The sequence below is a fragment of the Physeter macrocephalus genome, chromosome 6 (assembly GCF_002837175.3).
Source record: "Physeter macrocephalus isolate SW-GA chromosome 6, ASM283717v5, whole genome shotgun sequence".
NCBI lineage: Eukaryota > Metazoa > Chordata > Mammalia > Artiodactyla > Physeteridae > Physeter > Physeter macrocephalus.
Window position 1 is genome coordinate 62,318,835 of NC_041219.1, and position 22,691 is coordinate 62,341,525.

At 43.9% G+C, this 22,691-nt stretch overlaps 1 protein-coding gene across 1 annotated transcript in view; it reads right to left on the reverse strand.

The window, feature by feature from the left end:
• The window catches only part of GRIN2B (glutamate ionotropic receptor NMDA type subunit 2B), a 300,853-nt gene that overhangs the window by 105,919 nt on the left and 172,243 nt on the right, over positions 1–22,691 (reverse strand). Inside the window, exon 3 of the mRNA XM_007125818.2 lies at positions 7,477–7,591. Within this exon, the coding sequence (XP_007125880.2) occupies positions 7,477–7,591 (115 nt within the window). The remainder of the gene's footprint in view (positions 1–7,476; positions 7,592–22,691) is intronic.

The following is a 22,691-nucleotide window of genomic DNA, read 5'->3' on the forward strand; positions in this document are numbered from 1 at the left end:
CTATAAACCATTGTCATATATATGCAGGGTCTTTACTAACCAAGCAAGATGAAAGAGCCACCCAACTATTAGACCATATCAAATAGTCAGATTTGAAATCACCTTAGGTTATAGACATTTTCAGTGTCACAATAAGCGAGCGCGCTTCTCCTTGCAATACTTCTTTCCCCAGCAACTAGGCAAACAATACTACTAATTTGGTGGAAGAAACACTAGGCTCATAGTAGGTGCTCAATCGTTATGTGCAGGAAGGAGGGGAGCGGGGGGGAGGGGAAGGGAAGACGAACTCTCAAAGCCTATATAGTTCACGCATTGTTCTTTGGGCAGGGCCGCACGTTACAGAGCCATGAAGATACACCCAGTTTTCAGTTCTTCCAAAGTCAGCCCCTGGTGGGGTTAACAGTCCTGGTGCCCAACACTTCTCTCTAGGAAGAAATTCTCCTTATAGCTAATATAAGTCCTCTCGGCTTGATCTTAAGCCCACTTACTCTCGTTCTGTCTCGGTGGAGAAAGTGAACAGCTGATCTCAACACTTGGTCCGATAATTCTTCATATATTTAAAGAGAGTAAGTCATCACCTTGTTGCCTCTTCTTCTTCCCCTCCGTGACCCCCATTCCCACAGCCTTTCTCCATGGATCCTGTTTCTTAATCCCTTAATCCAATGATGCATATTAGTATGCAGTTCAAAGTCAGCAAAAAGAGCATGTTGTCAAGTGGTGGTATTGGGAGATGCAGAAGCAACACGGCAACATGGGAGGAGCTTCTGTTTCACTCCCCAGACGCCCTCTGAAAGCCTGGAGAGGGCATGTGGATAGCCCGTGGCCTCTTCCCCCGGGGTGGGAGGCGGAATTCAGTTGGGGCAGGTGCGTTCAGGCAACACCAAGTATTTCCTGGCCTGCTTAGTACCGTCTCGCACTGTGCTGGGCACAGACATCTAGCGGAAAACCAGCCAGATGTGGTTCCTGGGCTCGTGAGCAGACCGTCAGTTTGTCCGTGATGAGAGAGAGAGTGTGTGCGCGTGCGCACGCTCTCTGAAGGGATGGACGGGCTGTTTTATGTCATGAGTCAATGGCTTTCAAGCAGAATCTGCCGCAGTGGCGATCAACCTCTGTCATATCATCACCCACTTGATCGTTCTGGAACAGGATCACTCTAGTCTTCAGGTATCGGCATCACCGAGCAGCCACAGCCTGGAGTCAGTGCGGTCTCCTGGATACGGGGCTGCCGGAAGCATCCCTTAACCTGTTTCGTTCATCCCAGGCTCCAGATGCCGGTGGGACCTTCTGTTTTATAACGTTGTTGCTGCTGAGGCAGCTCTTGGGAGTCTTCTCTCTACCAGTGTGGTTACCCTTCCTCTCTCTCACTGATCCATACGTTAATTCATAAATAGGACTATGGACTCAGCACTTCCTACCGGCCACTTTCACCTTTAACCCTTCTTCCAGTGGTGGATATGGCTGTAATCTCTCAGGATTGCCAGCCTAAGGTGATAACTGGGGCTTGGGGAGCCCGAAGAATGACCCAGACAAATGAAGAATGTTTTAATCTACACAAGGAGGGGTATTTTCTGGTAGGTGGAGGCAGGCAAGACGGAGTGCGCTTCTAAAATACACCCCTGGCGAGTCTGGGAGAAAGACGAGCGAGCGGAGAGGCAAACCATATGTATTGTCCTGCGATTCTGCCCCAGACAGTCCCTTTAAGGTCTGTTTACCTCTTACAACCTGAAAAACGCATCATCATTTCTGGAAGTCATGACTCAGAACACACCCCACTGCACTTCATTTTTACTATCCCCGTCTTAGGAACGATTAAATGGAAGCAGGGCGCAGCAGCAATGAAGCAAATCCTGAGAGGCTCTGATGCAGACAGAAGCCTGAATGCTTGTTGGAACTGCTCCTCTGTGCCAGGCTATTCCTAATGCAAGTTGATGCATCTGTCCCCCTCTTAGAGAGACTTACAAATGAAGCCACTCTGCAAACAAAGATTTTTCACCATCCCCTACCCTTTCCAACTCACCATGCTGTGCGTGTGTGTGTTCCTCTTTATTTTTTTTTTGTACTTTTTTTTATTGGAGTATAATTGCTTTACAGTGGTGTGTTAGTTTCTGCTGTACAACAGAGTGAATCAGCTCTATGTATACATATGTCCCCTCCCTCTTGAGCCCCCCTCCCGATGCCCCTGCCCCCGTCCCACCCCTCTAGGTCACCACAGAGCACCGAGCTGAGCTCCTTGCACTACACAGCAGGTTCCCACTAGCTATCTATTTTACACATGATAGTGTATATATGTCAGTGCTACTCTCTCAACTCGTCTCACCCTCCCCCCTTCCACCCCTGTGTCCACAAGTCCATTCTCTACGTCTGCGTCTGTGTGTTCCTCTTTAAATGTTCTTCACATTTCTACATACCAGAGATATGTACTTGGCTTTCTGTGAATATAATTCTGATCCAGAGGTCTCTTTGCTATTCTAGCCCCCAGCCCCCACGCCTCCTTAGAGGCTACTAATATACGATCCCACTAAAGGTTCACAAAAGCATGTACTATTCGTTTAAAAAAAAGAGGTTGAGTCAATGTAGAAAATTTGTATATGCTTGGGAGTATTTTCAGAGCAAATGCATAAGACACTGAGAACTATGATTGTTCTGAGGAGGGACCTGGGGAACCAAGGATCATAGGTGATCAGAGGATATTCTTTTTACTGGATATTCTTTTGTATCATTTGACTTTTTACCATGTGCAGATATCACCTTAAAAAATTGCTCGAGGAGGGTGGGGACTACCAATTGGTATTTGTTGAATACTGGCTATGTTCCAGCCACTATTAACTGGTTTTACTATAATATCTCCTTTATAGTTGGTTACTATAAAATCCCCTTTAATCTGTGTGACAGCCTTATGTAAAGCCCCATTTTACAAAAGGGAAATAGACCCCGGTAATATCAGTCGCTCTGTATACACAGCTGATAAAGGTAATGTGGGAAACTGAACTCGGCTCTCTCCGGTTTCTAAAACCATGCTCAGTCCCACAGACTATCCTGCCTTCGCTTGAAGTCTTTTGGAAGGAACCAAACTGATAAGACAGTAGCTTTGAGACTACTTTGTAAAAACCTGAAGGAATATTGTGAAATCCTATCACACGATTCACACTGACGACTTAATAAATCTTCCTCCTCCCGAGGCTTCCTGTTGAACACTGTTTGGGCGAGCCTGCCTGGAGATGAGCCCTCCCGAGGGGCCCTGAGCCCCTTGCTGGTCTCAGTCCGTAGGGAGATGTACCTGCTCTCACGTGCTTTTCAGTAAACCACTCAGTCTACACGGGAGAGTCTCAGGTAGAGGCGAATGGTCACTACCAGTCACTGCTTTAACCCTCCTGAGCGTACAGATTCTTCATTTATTTAACAACTATCTTTTGAGCGGTGCCTCTGAGCCAAGCACTCTTCTTAAGTGTTAGAATTATTGAGGTGAACTAGGCCTTTGCGCCCACGCAGCATCCGACCCGGTGTGGGAAAACAGGTGATAATACACAAAACAAACAAGCAGACAACTAAGCAAAACGTCAGATAATAAGTATCTTGAAGAAAATGAAAATAAACCTGACTGGGTGGCTACTTCAGCTTGGGTCATCAGGGAAGGCCTTCTGAAGAGATGCTATTTACCTCAATGACAAGAATGACAAATACGTCCGGGGAGCTACTGTCCTTAAAAACAAAGTCGGGCTCCTTTTGTATGCTCCAGCTCTCACCAACTTCCATGCCATGCTCCTATTTATTTACAGCGTGAATATGTAATCTCAGAAGTTAGAGCTGGAAAGGACCCATCTCACGCCATGATTCTAGACACGAGGACAGAAAGATCCAGAAGAGTGAAAAGAGCAGGTCACACAGCCAGTTAGGGGCATCACTAGACGCTAAAGGCCCCATCTCTTAGCCCACGCCTCTTCCACAAATTGAGACTCATTCTCTCCTTATCTCCCCAGTGACCATCTCTTCACTGTAGAATCCTCACCCTGAGGCCTGCCTCTCTGAAGTCTAAATCTTCCCTGGACCACTGGGGACCTTCTGGAACTCTATTAGGAGTCCTAAGAATGCAGAAGGGTTCTGGGGGCCAGGGTGACAGTGGAAGAAAAGGTACAACTTCCCACGGTTCGATTTTACCACCTCCCAGACATGCCCTAGACCTGTGCCTGGCATCCCCACCCTCCCCGCAAGGGCTTCCAAGTTTGGGCGCTGTGTGGCTCATGAACCTAAGGAATACTGAAGATCTCTCTTCAGCAATGCTCCCTGATGTAACCAAGTCAGTATGAAAATGTTCTATTCTAGGATCCCGATCCCCCCAAAAGACTTTATCAAAAGATCACCCACAGAATTTCTTTAAATAACAAGCTCCCTCAGCACACTTAAAGTGCGATCTATGAAAACTCAATCTACAAAAAGATTTTATCTCCCCTTGCCCCCCAAAATGAGCTCTTGTGTCAAGGGCAATAGCATAAACTTGGATTCTTAATGATGGATTTTAGACTCCTGTATTATGTAATGGTTCTCATTCATTCTACACATAGTTATTGAGCTATGCAACACGCTCCTCCAGGTTGCCATGAGGACACGACAGTATAAAGACACAGCCTCTGTCCTCTGGAAGCATCACACATGCAACTCTAACACAGGCCGATGTGACGAGTACTACAGCAGAGGTACGGACCAAGGCTACAGGGGATAAGGGAGCAAAAAATTATATCTTGGTCAGAGATCAGGGAAGGAGACTGCAACGTGTTAATTGGGCTTCAAAGGATGATTATGATTTGTATAATTGGACCACTCATTCCAGGAAAAGAAAACATCACGACACTCTGTACGGAGAGCAAGACATACAGGGGCACATTCTCAGAAAAGAGAGGAGTCCAGTGTAGCTTGATGGTGAGATGGGAAACGGTGAGGAAGAGAAGATGGGTGTTGGAAAAGAGACCAGAGCCTTGAATGCAAGAATAGATAGAGTTTGGGCCCAATCCACAAACTGCAGAAGCTCTGAGCAGGTTTTGGGCAGAGAAAGAACATAACATAGAATTGTGGCTTGGGAAGCTCTTTCTAGAAGCCGTGTCCAGGGCTGATCTGAATGGTTCAACGTGGGTGTCAGGGAGAAGGAGGCCCATTTAAAAAATTATCCACATGGTTCCTAGATCATATAGAAATGAGGAATAAATTCAAGAGTTAGAGTAGAGGTAGATCTGTTAAGGAGGGGAGGGATCCAACCCCCAGAAAGGAGGGTCTAGTTTTGGAAAGGGCTGGGGGTCCCAGGCCCCAGATTCCAGCCTAAGGAAGAGAAGGCAGCACAAATGATGAGAAGTGGTGTCTCTTTAAGATGGGACAGTTGTGAGAGGGCCCCTTACTTGAGACAGTAATCATGAGTCTACTGAACAAAAGCCACCCTAGCTGGATGTCCTCTGATCCACGTAGGAAGCCTCCTTTTTTAATAACTCCTGTTCTGGAGATACACAGAAGCGCCTGTTGTACATGCCGGCCCAGACACTCCTTGAATGATTATGTCTCCACAGCAGCAGTGAAAAGCAGCTTGACTTGAGGGAGGAGTGGGAGGCCAGGGAATCGCCATTTTGGAACAAATGACAACTCAGGGGAGGGGCCGCCGCTTCAGTCAAGAGCCCCGGGCATAATGTCAGCCTTAGAGCCAAGCCCTGATATGAGGAACACATGACAGATCGAGGTCTTTGGTTTGAAAGATAAGGCCCCGGGTGCCACCACCTGAGACACACATGCCTGGTTTCACAGGTGAGCATTCTCATAACCACCTGTCCACGGCTCTCTGTGACAAGATGGTGAATTTCACGAAGTTTATCTCTGGCTTCTTTTCCTGGCTACTCTCTTTGGAACTACATCACCTGGTTCCCATCCTAGTCAGAGCCATGCCGACATCCTGAAGTCTGTTCTCAGCCAATTGGCCCACAGAGTCTGCAGAGTCTGTAAATCAATGTTTCCCAACGTGATTCACAGAATATGATTTCATGAGTAAAGGGATCTTGTGATAAATCATTTGGGGAAATGCCAGATTAAATAAAATTAAAGATGTTTCTTTGCTATAAGACACCTCTATTGGCAACAACATGGATAGACCTTGAGGGTGTTATTCTAAGTGAAGTCAGCCAGACAGAGAAAGACAAACACTGCATGATCTCACTTATAAGTGGACTCTAAAACAAAAGAAAAAAAAAAAACCTAGTTCACAGATACAGAGAACAGACTGGTGGTTCGTCAAAGGGTACAAACTTCCAGGTGTAAAATAAATAAGTCATGGGAGTGTAATGTAGAGCATGCTGACTCTGGTTAGTAATACTGTGCTGCATATTGAAAGCTGCTAAGAGAGTAGATTTTAAAAGTTCTCATCACAAGAAAAAAAAATTTTGGAACTATGTACGGTGACGGACGTTAACTAGACTCTCTGTGGTGATCATTTCACAATATATACAAATATTGAACCATTATACTGTACCCTTGAAACTACTGTAACGTTGTATGTCAACTATCCCTCAGTAAAAGACACCTCTGAACTTTCAAATGTTAATATGTTCTGAGAATCTCCCAGAGTGAGACAGAGTAGACAGCATCTCTCAGTCTTATTTATCTGCGAAACCATCTCTCAGCAAAGCGTCTAAAGGCACAAGTGCCCTGCCGAACATTCTCGGGAACACCAGTGACGAAATTACTCTCAGGAACATTTGCATTTAACTAGGAATCAGGTATAATAATAAAAGCCAATACCTAGTAAGTGCTTACTACGTGCCAGGCACCCTTCTAAGTCCTTTACATATATTAATATATTTAATCCTTATAACAACCCTGTGTTATTGGTACTATTATTATTATCCCCATTTCTCAGATGAGGAAGTGGAGGCACAGAGAAGTTGAGAGATTTTCCCAAGGTCCTAAACAGACAATTCAGTGAGCAGAGGAGCTGGGGATTGAACCCAGGCAGTCTGGCGCCCACGTAAATTAACGTCTAATGGTAGATTTTCAGACACTGTGATCAGCTGGTGGTGGGAGAGATCCTGAGAAGAGCCTTGCCTGGCAAACCTCCAGTCACAGGAAATCCAGACTTGTGTGCTCATAAATTAGGTTTCACAGGCCTCCCCAGTATGCCGTGTAGGACACGACTTCTGAACTACACCACAACTCGGTTTCTCCACCTAACTGTGTTATATTGTGCATGCACGCTCTTCCATTAAAACAAAGTCATGCTGCAGACAGCACCGCTACCAATAAAACAATCATCTCTTGATTGACCAAAGTAGCAAGAAAATGAAGATGCAAGTTTGAGAAATGGCCTCCCCTGTGTCCTTAAAGTATTGATCTCTTGCTCTCCAGCTCAGAGAGCAAAATCAAGGCGCCATTTCCCTCCAGCGTGCTGCAGACTCCCCGATCCCCACCCCGTCCGCTTAGGAGGAGAATTTTGCCAACGACGCGTCCTACCCTTTCCCACTTCCTCTCCTTGTTCAGAAGGATGATCACCAGCTTCGGGTGCATCTGGTAGCCGTCTTCACTGAAGGACAGGTTCCTCCCTTCAAAAGTCACATTGATCAGATACCTGGAAAGATAAAACACAGAGAAGGTTGAAAGTATGAAGACGGTATGCTGGAACAGGATGGTTAGGAAGACGGAGAGAGAGGGCTGGGGGCAGACACGTAGACAGAGGTACAAATGCCACGTAAAGCTTGTACCCCTCGGGCTCCCATCTGATGATCCAGTACCGTCATCCAAGTTTTCACATAATAGGAATAATAAGAAAAGACAGAAATTTAAAACAAGGGCAGTGGGTTTGACTGTAGTCTGCAGCTATGACTGAGCAACTTATCTGGCCTTTTGAACATCAGTTTTTTCACGATCTGCCAAAAATGGGGTAATAAAGCACCTACTCTATTAGGTTTGTAAGGCTTAAATTAGATAGCTTACCACGGGGCCTGGTGCAGAGTAAACTCTCATTAAGTGTTAACGATTAGTATTCCAAAAAGGAGCTGGATTAAAGGGCAGAGGTGGTAGAGACGAGACACAGTGGGCGTGCGCCAACACAACTTCCTGCTCCGAGAGGCTGGGGTTTAGGGTCTTTCCGCCTCCCAGATACATGCCTACACTTTTGAACTCTTGCGATGTGCCTGCCCAGCCCATACTTCTAAGGGTTGCAAGATAAGTCCAGCAGTCAGGGATGTGGTTCCACGAGATGCATCTGGAAACCAGGGCTATTGCACTTTGTAGAGTGAACAGAAAATAGCAGGGGTGGGAGGTGGTTATGGGGGAGGAGGGAGGGACATTTCACAGAGTGTTCTAGGTTCAGGCACTTAAACTAGCAGAAACTCTAATAATTAGAGTCAGACCAATGGAGTTGTCTCCCTCTCCAACACCTGTACCCCCCGCTCAGCCCATCCCCCTGCTGGCTGCTCGGACCTGATGAAGTTCCCTCACCGGGAATTCCCACAGGCCATTCCAACCGCATTAGTGCAACTGTGCTGATGGTAATTTAGGTCCCTTTACCACCATGGCTCCAGGAATCAATAATGATTAGCTCTGTGTTCACATGACATGCTACTCTGGAGGAGCCTTGCACCTGATGCTGCTGTGAGATGTGTCTCTGCTAAGAAGCAAAATGGGAATCTCGTGATTGTCCTGAGCATTCTGAAGGGCTTCAAACCTTTGACCAACAATGGTGTCCTACTACATCTGAAGGACAGAAGAAGAACGTGCAGGAGGTAGCTTAAAGGCTCCTCTTTTAAGTCTTTTCATTCAACGGAACTGTGAACCTCTTCTTTGATTCTTCCAGGTAACATTAGGTTAAGCACCAAGGTTGCTAGGATGCCATGTCCTTCAGGCACTTCTAGAGATGACTAGGCCTTGTGAATCGAATCCTCATGGACCACTTCTCACTTCTAGAGCTGCCTGGGATTTTTCAACCTGTCATTCCGGGGCAAATGCAATCAAGAATACGGACCTCAAAAGAGTAGAGATTCCTAGAATCTCAAAATTGGAAGAGACCTTCACAATCAATCAGCCACTTCCTTCTTGTAGTTTATGCTTCCCTTCTACATCATAAAACCAGCCCTCTCAGCTCTTCTTGAATACTTCCACTGAGGGGGAGCTTATCACTGTACACCCTACCCTCAAGGCAGCCATCTCACTGCTGGGCAGTTCTTTTTTACCTAAAGCTGAAATCTGCTCCCCTACCACCCCTAGGTCCTGGTCTCCTCCTTAGATATTATACAGTCTTAGTCTAATGCTTCTTCCACATGGGAGCCCTTCAAGTATTTGAAGATGTTTATCATGTATCCCTTACAAAATAAATTTTAGTCTTTGAAGAAACCATAAGCTCAATTAGTTCTATAATTTTAACTTGATAGATCAGGGAACTGAAGCACAGAGAGGTCAAATTATGTGCCCAATGTTCTCCAGCTAATTGGGAGCAGAAAGAACAGTTTAAGTGCCATTCTCAATCCCATGTCCCCTCTAAGCACCCCACCCTGATTCTCGTATGCCACAGCAGCTTTAATATCCCTGGTTCCTTCACGTGGTCCTGCTATGCTACGGCTTCAGCTCCCTCCTTCTATCCCCTCGGCCACACTCTCTGGACACTTGCAGTCGGTAAAAGTGTAGCATCCCTGATTCCGCTCGAGGCTCCACCTGGCGTCTTCACCATCCCCTGTGTTGTTCCTCCTCTCAGCTCAGTGCTGCCTGCTCCAGCCCACCACTACTGAGAAGGTGATATTCAGGTCTCCTGTAGTCAACAACAACTTCAACACTCCAACCAGAGTCTCATATGATTCACTTCAGGGAGTCTAATTACAAAAGCATGAAACACAATATTTTAAACTAACAGACCAGAATTTAAGCACCCAACATAACCAACTTGAAAAATATGTTCTTACTACAACAATATGGTGTGGCTTAGAGTAATTTCTGGAAGTCTGCAGAGAAGGTGTACAAAACACGTAAAAAAAATTAGTCTTGCCTCTTTTTTGGAAGAATGCAAGAGAGGAGGGGGAGACGGAGAAGGAAGGAAGGAAGGGAGGGAGGGAGGGAGGGAAGGAAGGAAATGGAAAGAAAGAGAGAAAGAAGTAGGAAGGGAGGGAGGGAGAGAGGGAAAGAGGGAGAGAAGGAGGGAGGGAAATAAATTATCTGGTTTAAGCACCCTCCTTTTCACCAGACAAGGCTCTGAATAATTCTGACTTTATCTAAAATGCCATTAAGAATATTTCAAAGAAAGTGTCCATTTCCGAAGGCAATTATAAAAGAGAAGTTCCCAAAATCATGTAAGTAATAAGCAGCGCGAATGGAATAAGTATATAGCCTCTCAAGATGACTCCTTTGAAAGGGGACAGCACTGAATTAAGTGGATAAGTTGAGAAATTCAAACTCCGAGAAAATAAACCACATTCATGGGTAACTGCTCTGTAATTAAATTTCTCTAATTGTTCCTGTTCCCGAGCCTTTTGATTTGCCTTATATATTTCTCTCTCTCTCTGGGATGTTCACCCTCTTCCAGTTCTACATGTTCATTTTATTCTATGTTGACATTTCTCATATATTTTACTTATCAAAAATAGTAATAAAATGTTATGATGATACACAAAGTACTCTTCTCCAAAGTATCCTTTAATCATTCATATCCTTCAGCAGTGTATAGATTAATCATTCACATTGTGCTTTTCTGAGTAATTCCCTGGGATGTGCCAACATTTAGCTGTTAGTGAGGAGCTTGCAAATATATACTCGCCTTGAGCAAGGATGCCCTTTGAATAGCAGAAAAGACCAATCCATTCATTGGTAATGAAAAGTGTGAAAAAATAATCGGGAGTGTGGTCACTTTTAGACATGTGACCTTGGCCCCGAACCTGACTTTTTCCTCTTTAAAATGGAAACACCATTTTTTACCTCCAGTTTATCAGGTTGTGATGATCACATGAAATAGGGGGTAGAAAAATGATATAAACTATGATACAAATATAAGGTTATATAGAATAAAAAATAGATATTAGCTTGATTTGAGTACCTAAAGGCGAGGAACTTGCCTCATTTTGGACCTCAGTGAGTAAAAGTGTGATGATTACGTTTAATAAGACCAAATTGTCCATGGAACACATGGGAGGAATGGAAATTGTATCTCACATAAGGAGGATAAACTAGGTCAAATGGTCATATTAATTTAACTTCCGTAAGACGACCTGAAAATATCCAACTACCTTTGGATCTGGCTGTACTTTGTCAATTTTGAATATTAATTAAATTAAAACCTCAAAACTTCCATGTATAAATTCTCAGTAAAGGATTAAACTACAAGATTAAGAGATGCCACAGCAATTCTGTTTTTCTCTAAAAATGTCACCCTCAAGTATGTAATCAGAAAACCTAGCTTCAAGTGGCAGCCATAATCAGAAGCTCTGTCCATAAAACTTTAGTCCCCTGGAAGGCCCATCAAGGTTTGGTACATAAAAATATTGCTTGATTTGTCCCTGGGATGCAGCAACCTGATGGCTTGTCTCATAAAGTTCTAATATTACACAAATCTCAGATTGCCGGAACTAGAAGAAAACTTAGGCACTATCCACTGAGAACTCTCATTTTAGAAAGGAGGAAACGGGTGCCAAGACGCTACCTGACTTTCCCAGGTGACTTGCCTGTTCAGGACTGCAGTTCAAGTCTTCCGATTTCAAGTTCAGTGTTCTTTTCCTTACATCACCAAGTAAAGGGAAACCAGTGTCGCTGAGCCCCAGATGTGCCCCTTAGCATTCTCACATCACGTGCCATGCCCTGGTCTATGCAGACCCCTCATACAGACTGCAGAAAATAAAACCCATCTCATTTCCTGCCTGACCCCGGCTTGTGGAGAGTCTCAGAACCCTGATGGGCTCAGAGCCAATACATTTGCTGTGTGTGGCCAGAGTCATCCTCCACTGGGTTTAATGGGGTCAAGCTGACGTAAAAAGCCCTTGTGCCTCTTTGACTTTGACCATGCCACTCAGAGCTCATCCGCTGCAATGATTTAGCAGTACGCCCAGTGTGGGAGGTGTCCGGAAGAGCTCTGCCAGAATTTTCCCAGCAAACCAAGAGCCCTGGCACCACAGTACTAATTGTGCCCTCCATATTTTCACAAGGTACTAGATTCTTTTTATGAATGTCTTTTAATGTGGTAATAAGAGAGACAAGTCTCTCCTCTCAGGCAATCCTTTCCATTTTCAGATAAGCAGATGAAGTCCAGAGGGTTCTGTGGCTTTACCAAGCAAGATCAGATGACAGGGCTGGAGAGAGGATCCAGGTGTCCTCACCCCCAGACCAGTGATCTTTCCACTCAACACCATGCCTCAAAAATGGTGGAGTTTTTCATAGCTCTCAATTTCCATTCTCCATGCTCCATTTCCATGTTCCAATTTCCATTCCATTGGAGAACTGGAAATTCTCCAATTTCCATTTGTTATTCAGAGCAAAATAATAAAGGAGGAAACACAGCTCCAGGGAGGAGAGTCCAATTCTTGACCCCTTTGTGTACAATTTTCTAGCTCTGAAAATCTGTTAACTCTGTCACTGTGTCTTTGGTGTGTCACTTACCATTTAAAGCCTGCAGCTCCCTCATCTATAAAATAGACTCGTTCAGACCATCTCACTTGCCTGATGCGGGAAGCACAGGGCTGCTTCGAGATGCTCTCTATCTCTACGTTTCATCTGATTAATACTGTGGCTATTATATTGCTAAACTCTATCATCTAAATGACAGAAACCACAGATCTTTCGAAAAGCCTTCCTCTGGTCTCTTTTTAACAATTACTATTTCATATGCATGTTTTCTCTTGAAATAGTAGGAACAATTTCCTATGGGATTAGAAATAGTGGACTTAAAAACATTTAAAAGCTACTTAGTTAGAGACCAGTATTGGGGGAAGAAAGCAAAATATTTAAAAATTAGATGTTCCTTGTGATGGTTTGGTAGACTAAATAGAAATTCATAATAATTAAAAGGAATCCAAAATGACCAACCCGGTACAATGTGGTCACCGTGGCAGGCCATGGCCTGGGAACAATTCTCTCCTGTACTTACCGATAGCTTCTTCTGGGATCAAACCCAGAAGAAAGATCTCATTAGTGAGATATCCTGCACTCAAATGAATGACTTAGACAATGCCCCTAAATGCTGGTAGAAAGAAAATAAGGAGAAACAGGAAAAAATGAGTTAATTGAAGCAGAAAGGAATGCAGTATGAACTCCGCACACACTCCATCACCAGCACCAGGAGAAGCAGCAGGCGGTGTGCGTGGCATTGAAGAGTAAGGACACTGCAGCCAGACCACTTCTGTTCAAATCCTAGACCCACCAGCTCCTAGGTTACGTGGCAATGTTTTCAAGGCACACGCGATATTTTATTCTGGCCGACAATGGTTTTCTTTTTGAGGAAAAGGGATTTGAAGAAGCTTTAAAGGTTTCCTTTGGCACATAGGCATATATTTTCATATGTAAAAATACTAAACCGTGTTGTTGAACAGAATTAGAAATACCAGTTTCCGAAGCTGTCAAGTGTAGGCCTTTTCTCTTATCTTGCAAAATGAAACTTAGTAGAGAACGTCAGGAAAAACTAATTTGAAAAGTCGATTGTAACATTAATTTATAATTACTTGAGGCAAATTAAAAATAGTTTGTCTTCCAGTGGATTAAACATTTTCTCTGAAGTGGTATATATGCCATTCATTTATTTTACAAACCATTCCTTACAAATCATAAAAGCTTCAAGTTTGGGCTAGTCCATATCTCAGTTATTTAAATTCTAAATTCATAGTGTTAAATTAATGAGATATTAAAGTATCTTGAAGACTGTCTGATATAAATTTAATATACTTCCTCTCTCCTACTGGTGGTGAGGTCTGGCCCCTTAGCAATCTGGCTGAGGGGTAAATGGTGATGTGTCAACTCACCAACTACTACAGTGAGAGAGTCTTCTCTGGCCCCTAGGCCTGACAATGAAATATTTCTGAGAGCTATTACCCGAATTCTGTTTCATGACTGAATGCCATGAATTAGATTTATCTGAAATGAGAGAAAACAGAGGGGAATTGTTGAGAGTCACCCGACAATCTCTGCTCAGATATTAGAAGGTAGAGAATATTTCATCTTCCTCCAGAAAGATGTTAAGTCAGTGAGCTCCGAGGGGCTCTGCCACCAGCTGCGATGGCCTCCTGTCTACTCTTTCATCCTCGTTTTTGTACCCTTTCACCAAGCGGGGTCAATGTGGCAGGCCGTGGCCAGGCGACAATTCTCCTCTGGATCGTTCCATCTGGGATCAAACCCAGGAGCTTGTCCTCAGTAGTAAGATACCCTACACTCGAATGAATGAAAAGGCCTGGACAATGCCTCAAAATGCTTAGTGATGAGGAGTTAGCAGAAAGAAAATAAAAGGGAGAAACAGTACACCTGAAACTAACACAACACTGTGAATCGACTATACTTAAATAAAAAAAGAAAAATAGTGACGATGGAAAAAAAAGGGAGAAACAGAATATGTTAAGTGGAGATTAAAGGAATGTAGTACATATTACACACACACACACACACACACAAAACAGTACCACCAATATGCAGTGCAGCGTGGTACGGAAAAGCAGGAACACTGAGGTCAGATGAGTTCCTTGCTCAGCCAGTTCTGAACTTGTGTGACCTCATGAGTTATTTAACCTTTCTTTGCCTCGGTTTCTTCACTATAAAAATATGAATAATAATAGCACTTATAGGACTGCTGTGAGGATACATAAAGGACTTAGAACTATACTACTGCATCCATACATAATGAGCCTTAGGTTTTAGCTGCCGTCGTTATTATGATGGTTGTCTTTAAAAAAAATACTGCCTGGATATCAGAGAATGTTAGAGTTAGTGCGGACTCCTGGATCACAGTCTGACCTTCCATATTTAAAGGAAGGCCTGGGAAGATGCCGCTCTTTGGCAGGGTAGGTTCGGAGTCCGGGTCTCCCAATTTCTGGATCTCTTCTTTTCCATAAAAGCGCATTTCCTCCCATTCCCACAGTATCCGAACTGCTAAGGCTTCGGGACATTTGTTTTCTCTCCTGTGGCTGGTTCCCCCCGTAAGGTACTCTGCAGTAGGGAATCACTTAATCGTACTACTTCCATGTATAGTTCACTTCCTGAGGAAGGCAAAAGGTGAGCTCACAGCCCCATAACTTTAGTCTAGAATAAATGACTCCTCAAAATGACCTCCATTCTGACCTCCTGGAACCCTGACTGGAACACTATGTAATTCTCTTTAACATTCCTTTGGAGGGGGCACGCTCCTGCTCGTGGGTTCCTTATGGAACTGGCGACGCCAATACATCAAGAGCGCTGGACACCAAAGCTGTTCCGCACTTAGGGAACTGTGCACAGGACTCAACACGGGAAAGGAATTCCTCCTGGTGCTCCTGCCTACAGCCCTGCGTCACCTCTGCTACGGTGACACAGGAGAAGGTGCGACGGGAAACCCAGGGTTATCAGAGGCAGTTTGCAAGGTGACATTCCCAGTGGGAGGGAATCAAGTAACTCTTCTGGGTAATGTTATCATCACTGCATTTTTTTTTCATTTTAAGTTCATGCTTTCATGTTGCATGTAAGTTAAAAATCACTTCCTTTTTCAAAAGCACAGAATAAAACCCCTCTTCTCTTCCCTAGATTATGTGCTCAGTATACTGGAATATAGCCCAGTGTGGGTTACCAAAACTAAGCAGTTGGGACCTTCCCAGAGAAAATGCCAAGACAGGTCAGAGGCTAGCTGATCGCTGAGTACATTGGTATTTCTTCTTTATGCCTACTAATAATTTGCAGGTGAAGGCTTTCCTTTCTGATATCCACTTTAGCTCAAGAGCTGGCAGCCCTGCTCAGGGGCTATATGCCCAAAGCAGCCGAACAGTGACTGGCACAGACATCTCTAGGACATTCAACCCTGACGACCAGAAGCCTTTTCCTTCCTGTGAATGTTCAGACTTTATTGAAAGAAACCCTGGTCATATACGCCCTTGGTCAAGAATCCAAAGTGACCTGGGCATGACATCAAGAGAAAAGAATAAGGAGGCTTTTCTCTTCCTTTTGGCCTTTCTCCAGTTCCTCAATTTGTTCTTCCATAGGAGCCCATCTCTACCCTCTCCTCTACCTGAGGTGGCCAACAAAATGAACACACTGGCAATACCTCCATGCACAACACCTGCCCACTCCATAGCTACGATATGCTTAATTTCACAACTGCCCCCAACAGCTCTACTGAAGGGTGGCAGAGAGTTAAACAAAGGAATTAGTGAGATGGCTTCAGTTACGGGGGCTGGGAGTGAAGGTTATGAGGAACTGTCGTCCATGGAAAAAGGGGGTTATGATTCAGTCTTCCAGTCTAACGGGTGGGAAAGACCTTCAGGTGGAGATTTCTAGAAGCAATTACATTGAACGGGAGGAAAAGAGGATCAAAAGAAGGAAGATATTCCAGGGGCAGGGGACGGTTTCCAACAGACAGAGGACTCAGGATGCCTGGGTGTAGATGATGTCGTTCGGGGAGGTGGGTGCCTCGTCATGACCTCATGCTATGGATGCGAGACAGAGGGTGACGGGGGCTGTTGACACATTCCAGCACACATCTCCGTCTTCAGAAGATGCGGTCATGAACCACCTGCCACAGGGATAATGCCCTTTCACATAGGAAGTAGAATGATTTATGGAGTCTAGGGTCCAAGGAAAGACCAGGGGGAATGAAACATACATGTGGCCCAGGTGCACCGTGGAACATAATATGGGCGTGAAGGAAGTGAACTGTCGGGGAAGTTAGTTAGCGACAAGGGGTTTGTTGATGTGGTTCCCGCAGCACAGTCTGCAGAAGAGATTTCTGGGGCTTCGGTTCAGTGAGAGGACTCGCTCCTTAAAGTCTGGTTGGGTTTGAAGGTGCAGGAAATGTAAATATATCCGTCAGTAGTAAAAGGGATATCAGGGACCTGAAAACAGTAAGACGAAATGTATAATATACCTTATCAAGAAGAAAACGCCAAGATGGAAACTACAATGCAAAAGTGCTGATCAAAGGTTATCAAGCAAACACAGCCTATGTTTCTAGAGTTTCTGTAAGTGCTGCTCTAAATCACAGTACTTTATAGCACGGTTTCTAGACCAGGTTAGAGTAGAGGGTCCAGGGGAAGATCAAACTTGTTTATTTCTTTAACTAATTTTAGTTAGTTACTTGGTTAAAGACACCCATCGATCTGTTCCAATATTCTAACATGGCTTGACCCTTAAGTCAGAATTTGAAGCAAGGTGAGGGCAAGAGTTTATTCAAACCTAACTCCCTTTCCCTCTTTCCTGGTCCTCTTGAGGACAGCACCATGGACCCCAACTGAGTCTTCACAGGGAAGCTGAAAGAAACATGTAATCATCTCTCCCTGCTGTACTGTGCGGGGGCTAGAACTCTGCTGTTCCTTCTTTTCAGGGGATCCTAGCTCTTTCTCTCCCTCTGTAGGTTGATGTTTCCATGGAAACATGCTCTTTAATGCTTCTGAAATTACTGTGCATTTATACCATTAACTCTTTGTTGGCCAGGGGAGGTCACAGAGATTTATTTTCCAACTTCTGCAAAGTAATTCCATTTTCTAACTCTTTTTACTGCAAACTTAAAAAAAAAAGTAATTCACACTTGATGCCCCGATGTCCTCACCAGCCCTCACTCCTTAACTCTTACAATCTTGGCTGTTGCCTCTATCATGCTATGGAAACTGTCCTTAGGAGGTCATCAATAATCAAAGCAAAGTCAACAAAATCAAATCAGTAGCCTTTGTTTCATCATCATTCTCCTTGACATTATACAGCTTCTAACAGTCGATACTCCCACATTTTCAGTAACTCTCCTCTCCTGTTTATTTTTTGATTAAAGTAGGATAATTTCTTGGTTCTCCCTATATCTCCCAGACCAGTTCTCTCTTCTTTTCTGTCCATTTTTGCTTGGAAATCCCTAATTTGGGGGCACCCCAAGACTCACATTTTCACCCCTGCTCTCTCCCTCTGAGACTCATTCGTAGCCAAGTATCAACCATCACCTCCGCACCAAGGCCTCCGAAATCTCCATCAGAGGTCCCATCTCTTTCTTGACCTTCAGTGTGATATTTCTGAGGGGACCGTTCTACCTGAATGTTCTGATATCAGTTCACACGTACATGGCCAAGGCCAGGCCAGGCTCCCCTGTCTTCTGGCAATGAGATCACCACTCTCAGCGTTTAACATTCTGCCACTCCTCTGGCTCCTCCCTCTCTGTTATGCTTTCATCTTTACAACATGAATGTAAAGGAGAAAAGGCTGGCTGCTCTCATGAGCTGCTTTCTCAGAACCAGGCAAATCAGTTAAACCGTCAGCTGTAGTTCAGCATTATGTACAAAATGAGCTGAGGGATATTTTTTTTTTCCCTCTTTTCAGAATTTTGTCTCCCCAAGCTAAATGAACCTCATGGCTTTCTAGCCTATAAGTAAAACTGCTTAGAAGCCATAGTTCTTGCTCTGGTCACTCAGTTAAAAAAACAGACAAAACCCTCTAGCAAATGCTACCATTTTTTGAGCACATACTAAGCTCTGTTCTGGGTGTTTTGCATTATTTGATATTGTCACAGCAGTGCTATAAAATGATAGATCACGTTATAATGAAAGCCCAAGGCTGGTGACACTGGGAGTTGATCCCATTTGATTCTGAGTGGCTCTAAAACCCATGTTCCTCCCACTAAGGATCATGTTGTCAAGAGAAGCAATGGTCAGGAGAGAGGAAAACAAAAGAGTCCCAAACTTCTAACATGGTAGAACCAAATCCTAAACCCAGTTCTGAATGGCTGCAAAGCCTGGGCTCTTAATCACTATTTATACCACCAAGCACCAGTCCATCAGTTGCTTTTAATTGTCCCTCATGCCAGCATCAGAAGGGAAATCTTTAGGGAAGTGGGGAGACAGACATGGAAAGACTGGAGACGCGTTGCTGGTCAGGCGATACGATCATAGAATAACAAGAGAACTCCAGGTCTCTAAGGGCTGTCAGTCTGTCATATTTCCTAAGCACTAATCCAAAAAAAAAAAACAAACTGCAGAAATGGAGTTAATTCGCCTTATAAGAAAACAGGAGACAAACCACAAAGCAGTAGCTTGACTGAACTTATAGAGGAATTAATTCTCAGATCACACTCTGGGAGGAAGTCAGTTATGAAAGCCTAGGACTGCATTCTTGGAGCTCTTGTTAGGGGCAGACAACAAGAGCTAGAATATTTATTTGGCTCAGATAAGATGGGAAAAAAATTTATCCTGCTTTGACACAGAATATCTAAGTTCTCTCTGGACTTAAAAAATACAATATTAAAGTATTGCTTTGGAGCTACAATCAACTCTCAGTGATCCTCCATGAGGGAGGCAGAACCATACTTATGATCTGGACAATCAAATACAACGATTACTCTTGGTACTAATTCTGTTCCATCTCATCATGGGTTTAAGCTGCAGGACACGCCCCTCCTTTGGAAATGCTTCTAGTCTAGGTCTCATCACGCTGCGCTGTCTTGGTTCTTCTCCTTCACCTGTGATTGTTCCTTCTTTCCCTTCTTTGCTGGCTGCTTTTATTTCTCTTTTCCCTTATTTGAGGTTTTGTAGGAAATTCACTACAGGGTCTCTGTTCATTTCAGCCATTCTCAGGGCACCAACTCTTCCTCTGAGTCCCAATTCTATGCCTGCATCCGAACATCTTTTTCATGCCCCACTTTCACCCCTCGATGGCCATGCCTGCTCGTATTTCCCCTGTTACAAACTCTTAGTGTTGGCAATGGATTTGCTTTATCTTTCTCCTCAAACGAGCTGATTTTCTAATTCCCCTCTCTGACTGAGTTGATATTCACTGAGCATTTGGGATGGTGCCTGGCACACAGCAGGCACTCAGTGAACATTAGCTGGCCTCATTCCTTTGGTCTTGAAACCTCCCAGGAGTCTCTGCCATCTTCCTTTTCCTAGTTTCCCACAACCAACGAGCCCCCCAAACAGTCCTGTTTTTACAAAATACTTCTTGCATCTGTCCCTTCCCTTCGAGTCCCACGACTTTCATCCTAGACGAGACCTTTATCACTTGATACCCAGACACGTACAGCAGCCCTCTCCTGGGTCGTCTTCTCCCCATCAATCGCCCCCACCTTCCAAATACCACCTGCACTTCATCTTACAACAAGACTTCTTAGGGTTATGTCACTGCTAACTCAGAAATCTCCAATGGCTCCCCACTACCTAGAGGAAAATTCTGCCCATGGTCAAGGTACTCTCCATCCTGGCCCCATCTATCTGCTCTCTATATGAACTCTTGCTAAAGCCAAGTGGCTTCTTCACTGTCCCCTGAGCATTACCTGCATTTTCCTGCCCCCCTTCTACTTTCTCTCAATTGAGTACAACACAAATCTCACTCATGCTTGTGGTCTCGGATCCAATTTTACCCTCTCCCTATACTTTCCTGACCATGCCAGGCCCCTCTCTCCTCCTGCCCTTTCTAGCCTCCAGTCCACATTTTCAGCATTTGATTTATTGTTGACCTGATGTCTTGCTCCTTTTTGTTACTGAACGTTTTATGTGTGTGGATCTTGTCTTCCATGATAGACAATACACTGTTGAAAGGTAAGTATCAAATCTTGTCCTTCTATCATCCTTTGCAGAATCCAAATTAGTTCCTTCCTTGTGGTACATGTTCAATAAATACTTACTGATTTGTTTTTGAACTTCTAGAAGACTAGTCTTGAAGGCTTCTCCTCTGCTTTCTCACTTCCCACCCCTCACACCCACCTTTCTATGTCAAACCTCTCTCTCTCTCTCTCTCTCTCTCTCACACACACACACACACACACACACACACAAACACACACACACAGAGCTGGCACTGTGCACTGGTATCAGCATTGAGTATTGATTCCCTATAGAAAGTGACTCCGCCAATAATTGATTTAAAAAAGAATAATTTCTAAAGAATATACACCTACAACCTTTTTTTTCTAAAACCAATGAGACGAAAAGTGGGGCTGACTTCATTTCTGCATGAGCTCTTTTTAAACTTCTCCCCTTTGGATGTTCTTCCCGTTACACTGTCCATAAAACATATATCTGCCCATGAGAATCACCTAACTTACTCAAATCTTATTCCATAAGAAAGAAAAAGAAATAAAATTTCTTGATAACAGGGTTGCTGGCAGTGATTTTTTCTTTGAAAAATAAAAGCACTGGGGGAATCTGAAATGTATGTAAAAAATAATACTGGGGTGTTCTCTACCAATGTAAACTCACTTTGGTAGTTTAGGAACAGAGAAAAATAGAGCTCATTTTGTTTATAACATTGAAGTGAGAAGGTCTTTAAAAAAACAGAAACCAGAAAAGCAAAAGAACTTATATGTTATCTGTTTTCTAGTATTTTTCAGTTTTAAAATTAAATTAAAAAAATTAAAATGTCCTCAGTGGGGGAGGGAGATAACTTTTCCCCAATATTCATGTGGTTAGGCACATATAAAACCCCTCCCTCACCCCTTCCCTCTCCCCAGCTCCCCACAACACCACAGCAAGAGCAGAAGAGAAAGAGAAGCCACCTAAGTGTCCATCGACAGAGGAATGGATAAAGAAGATGTGGCACATATATACAATGGAATATTACTCAGCCATAAAAAGGAACGAAATTGAGTTATTTGTAATGAGGTGGATGGACCTAGAGTCTGTCCTACAGAGTGAAGTAAGTCAGAAAGAAAAAAACAAATACCGTATGCTACTAAATGTAAAATAGATAGCTAGTGGGAAGCAGCCGCATAGCACAGGGAGATCAGCTCGGTGCTTTGTGACCACCTAGAGGGGTGGGATAGGGAGGGTGGGAGTGAGGGAGACACAAGAGGGAGGAGATATGGGGATATATATATATGTATATTTGATTCACTATGTTATACAGCAGAAACTAACACACCATCGTAAAGCAATTATACTCCCATAAAGATGTTAAAAAAAAAAAAGAAGAGAAAGTGAGGGTGAATATTCAGATATTCACACTAAGATCTTTTCTACATTTGGCCCAACTCTGGATAACCCAGAATGTCAATATCTGCCGAGATGCCTGTGGGTCAGTGCAGAAAATGCACAAAGTGAATTATTTCATGGGTGGGAAATCAGGAGTTGAGATAGTTCAGGCTTTCTCCTTTGTAGATAACACCAGGACACGAAGAAGCAGTCCAGGTGGAAATCAGAAACGTACTGTTAATAACTCTCTCTGAACCTCCCTGTGAAAGCAGAGGAAAGTTAATTTGATTAACACTTGCCTGAATTCCCTCAAACTCTTGGGCATCCTAGCATAACATAAAGCAATTTAGCGTTTGAGTCCATTTCCTTCCCTCTCTTCCAGTCACTCCCAGGTTGCTTTGATTACAGGAAGTTAAAACACATTCAGTGTGACTGGGGGCAGAGCAGCAAAACAGCCTGAAGAAATGCGGTGTTTGATGTCCTCAATTATAAGGGGGTGAGGTTGGGCGTGTAAGAGAGGATGAAGGGAGTGAGCACATGCTGGAGAGAAAGGAAGAGATGGAGAGGAGATGAAACAGCATGCAGTACGCTGGATAACATCTCCATGGCAACCACAGTCCACGCACAGAGAACTGCCAAAATAAGTCAAGA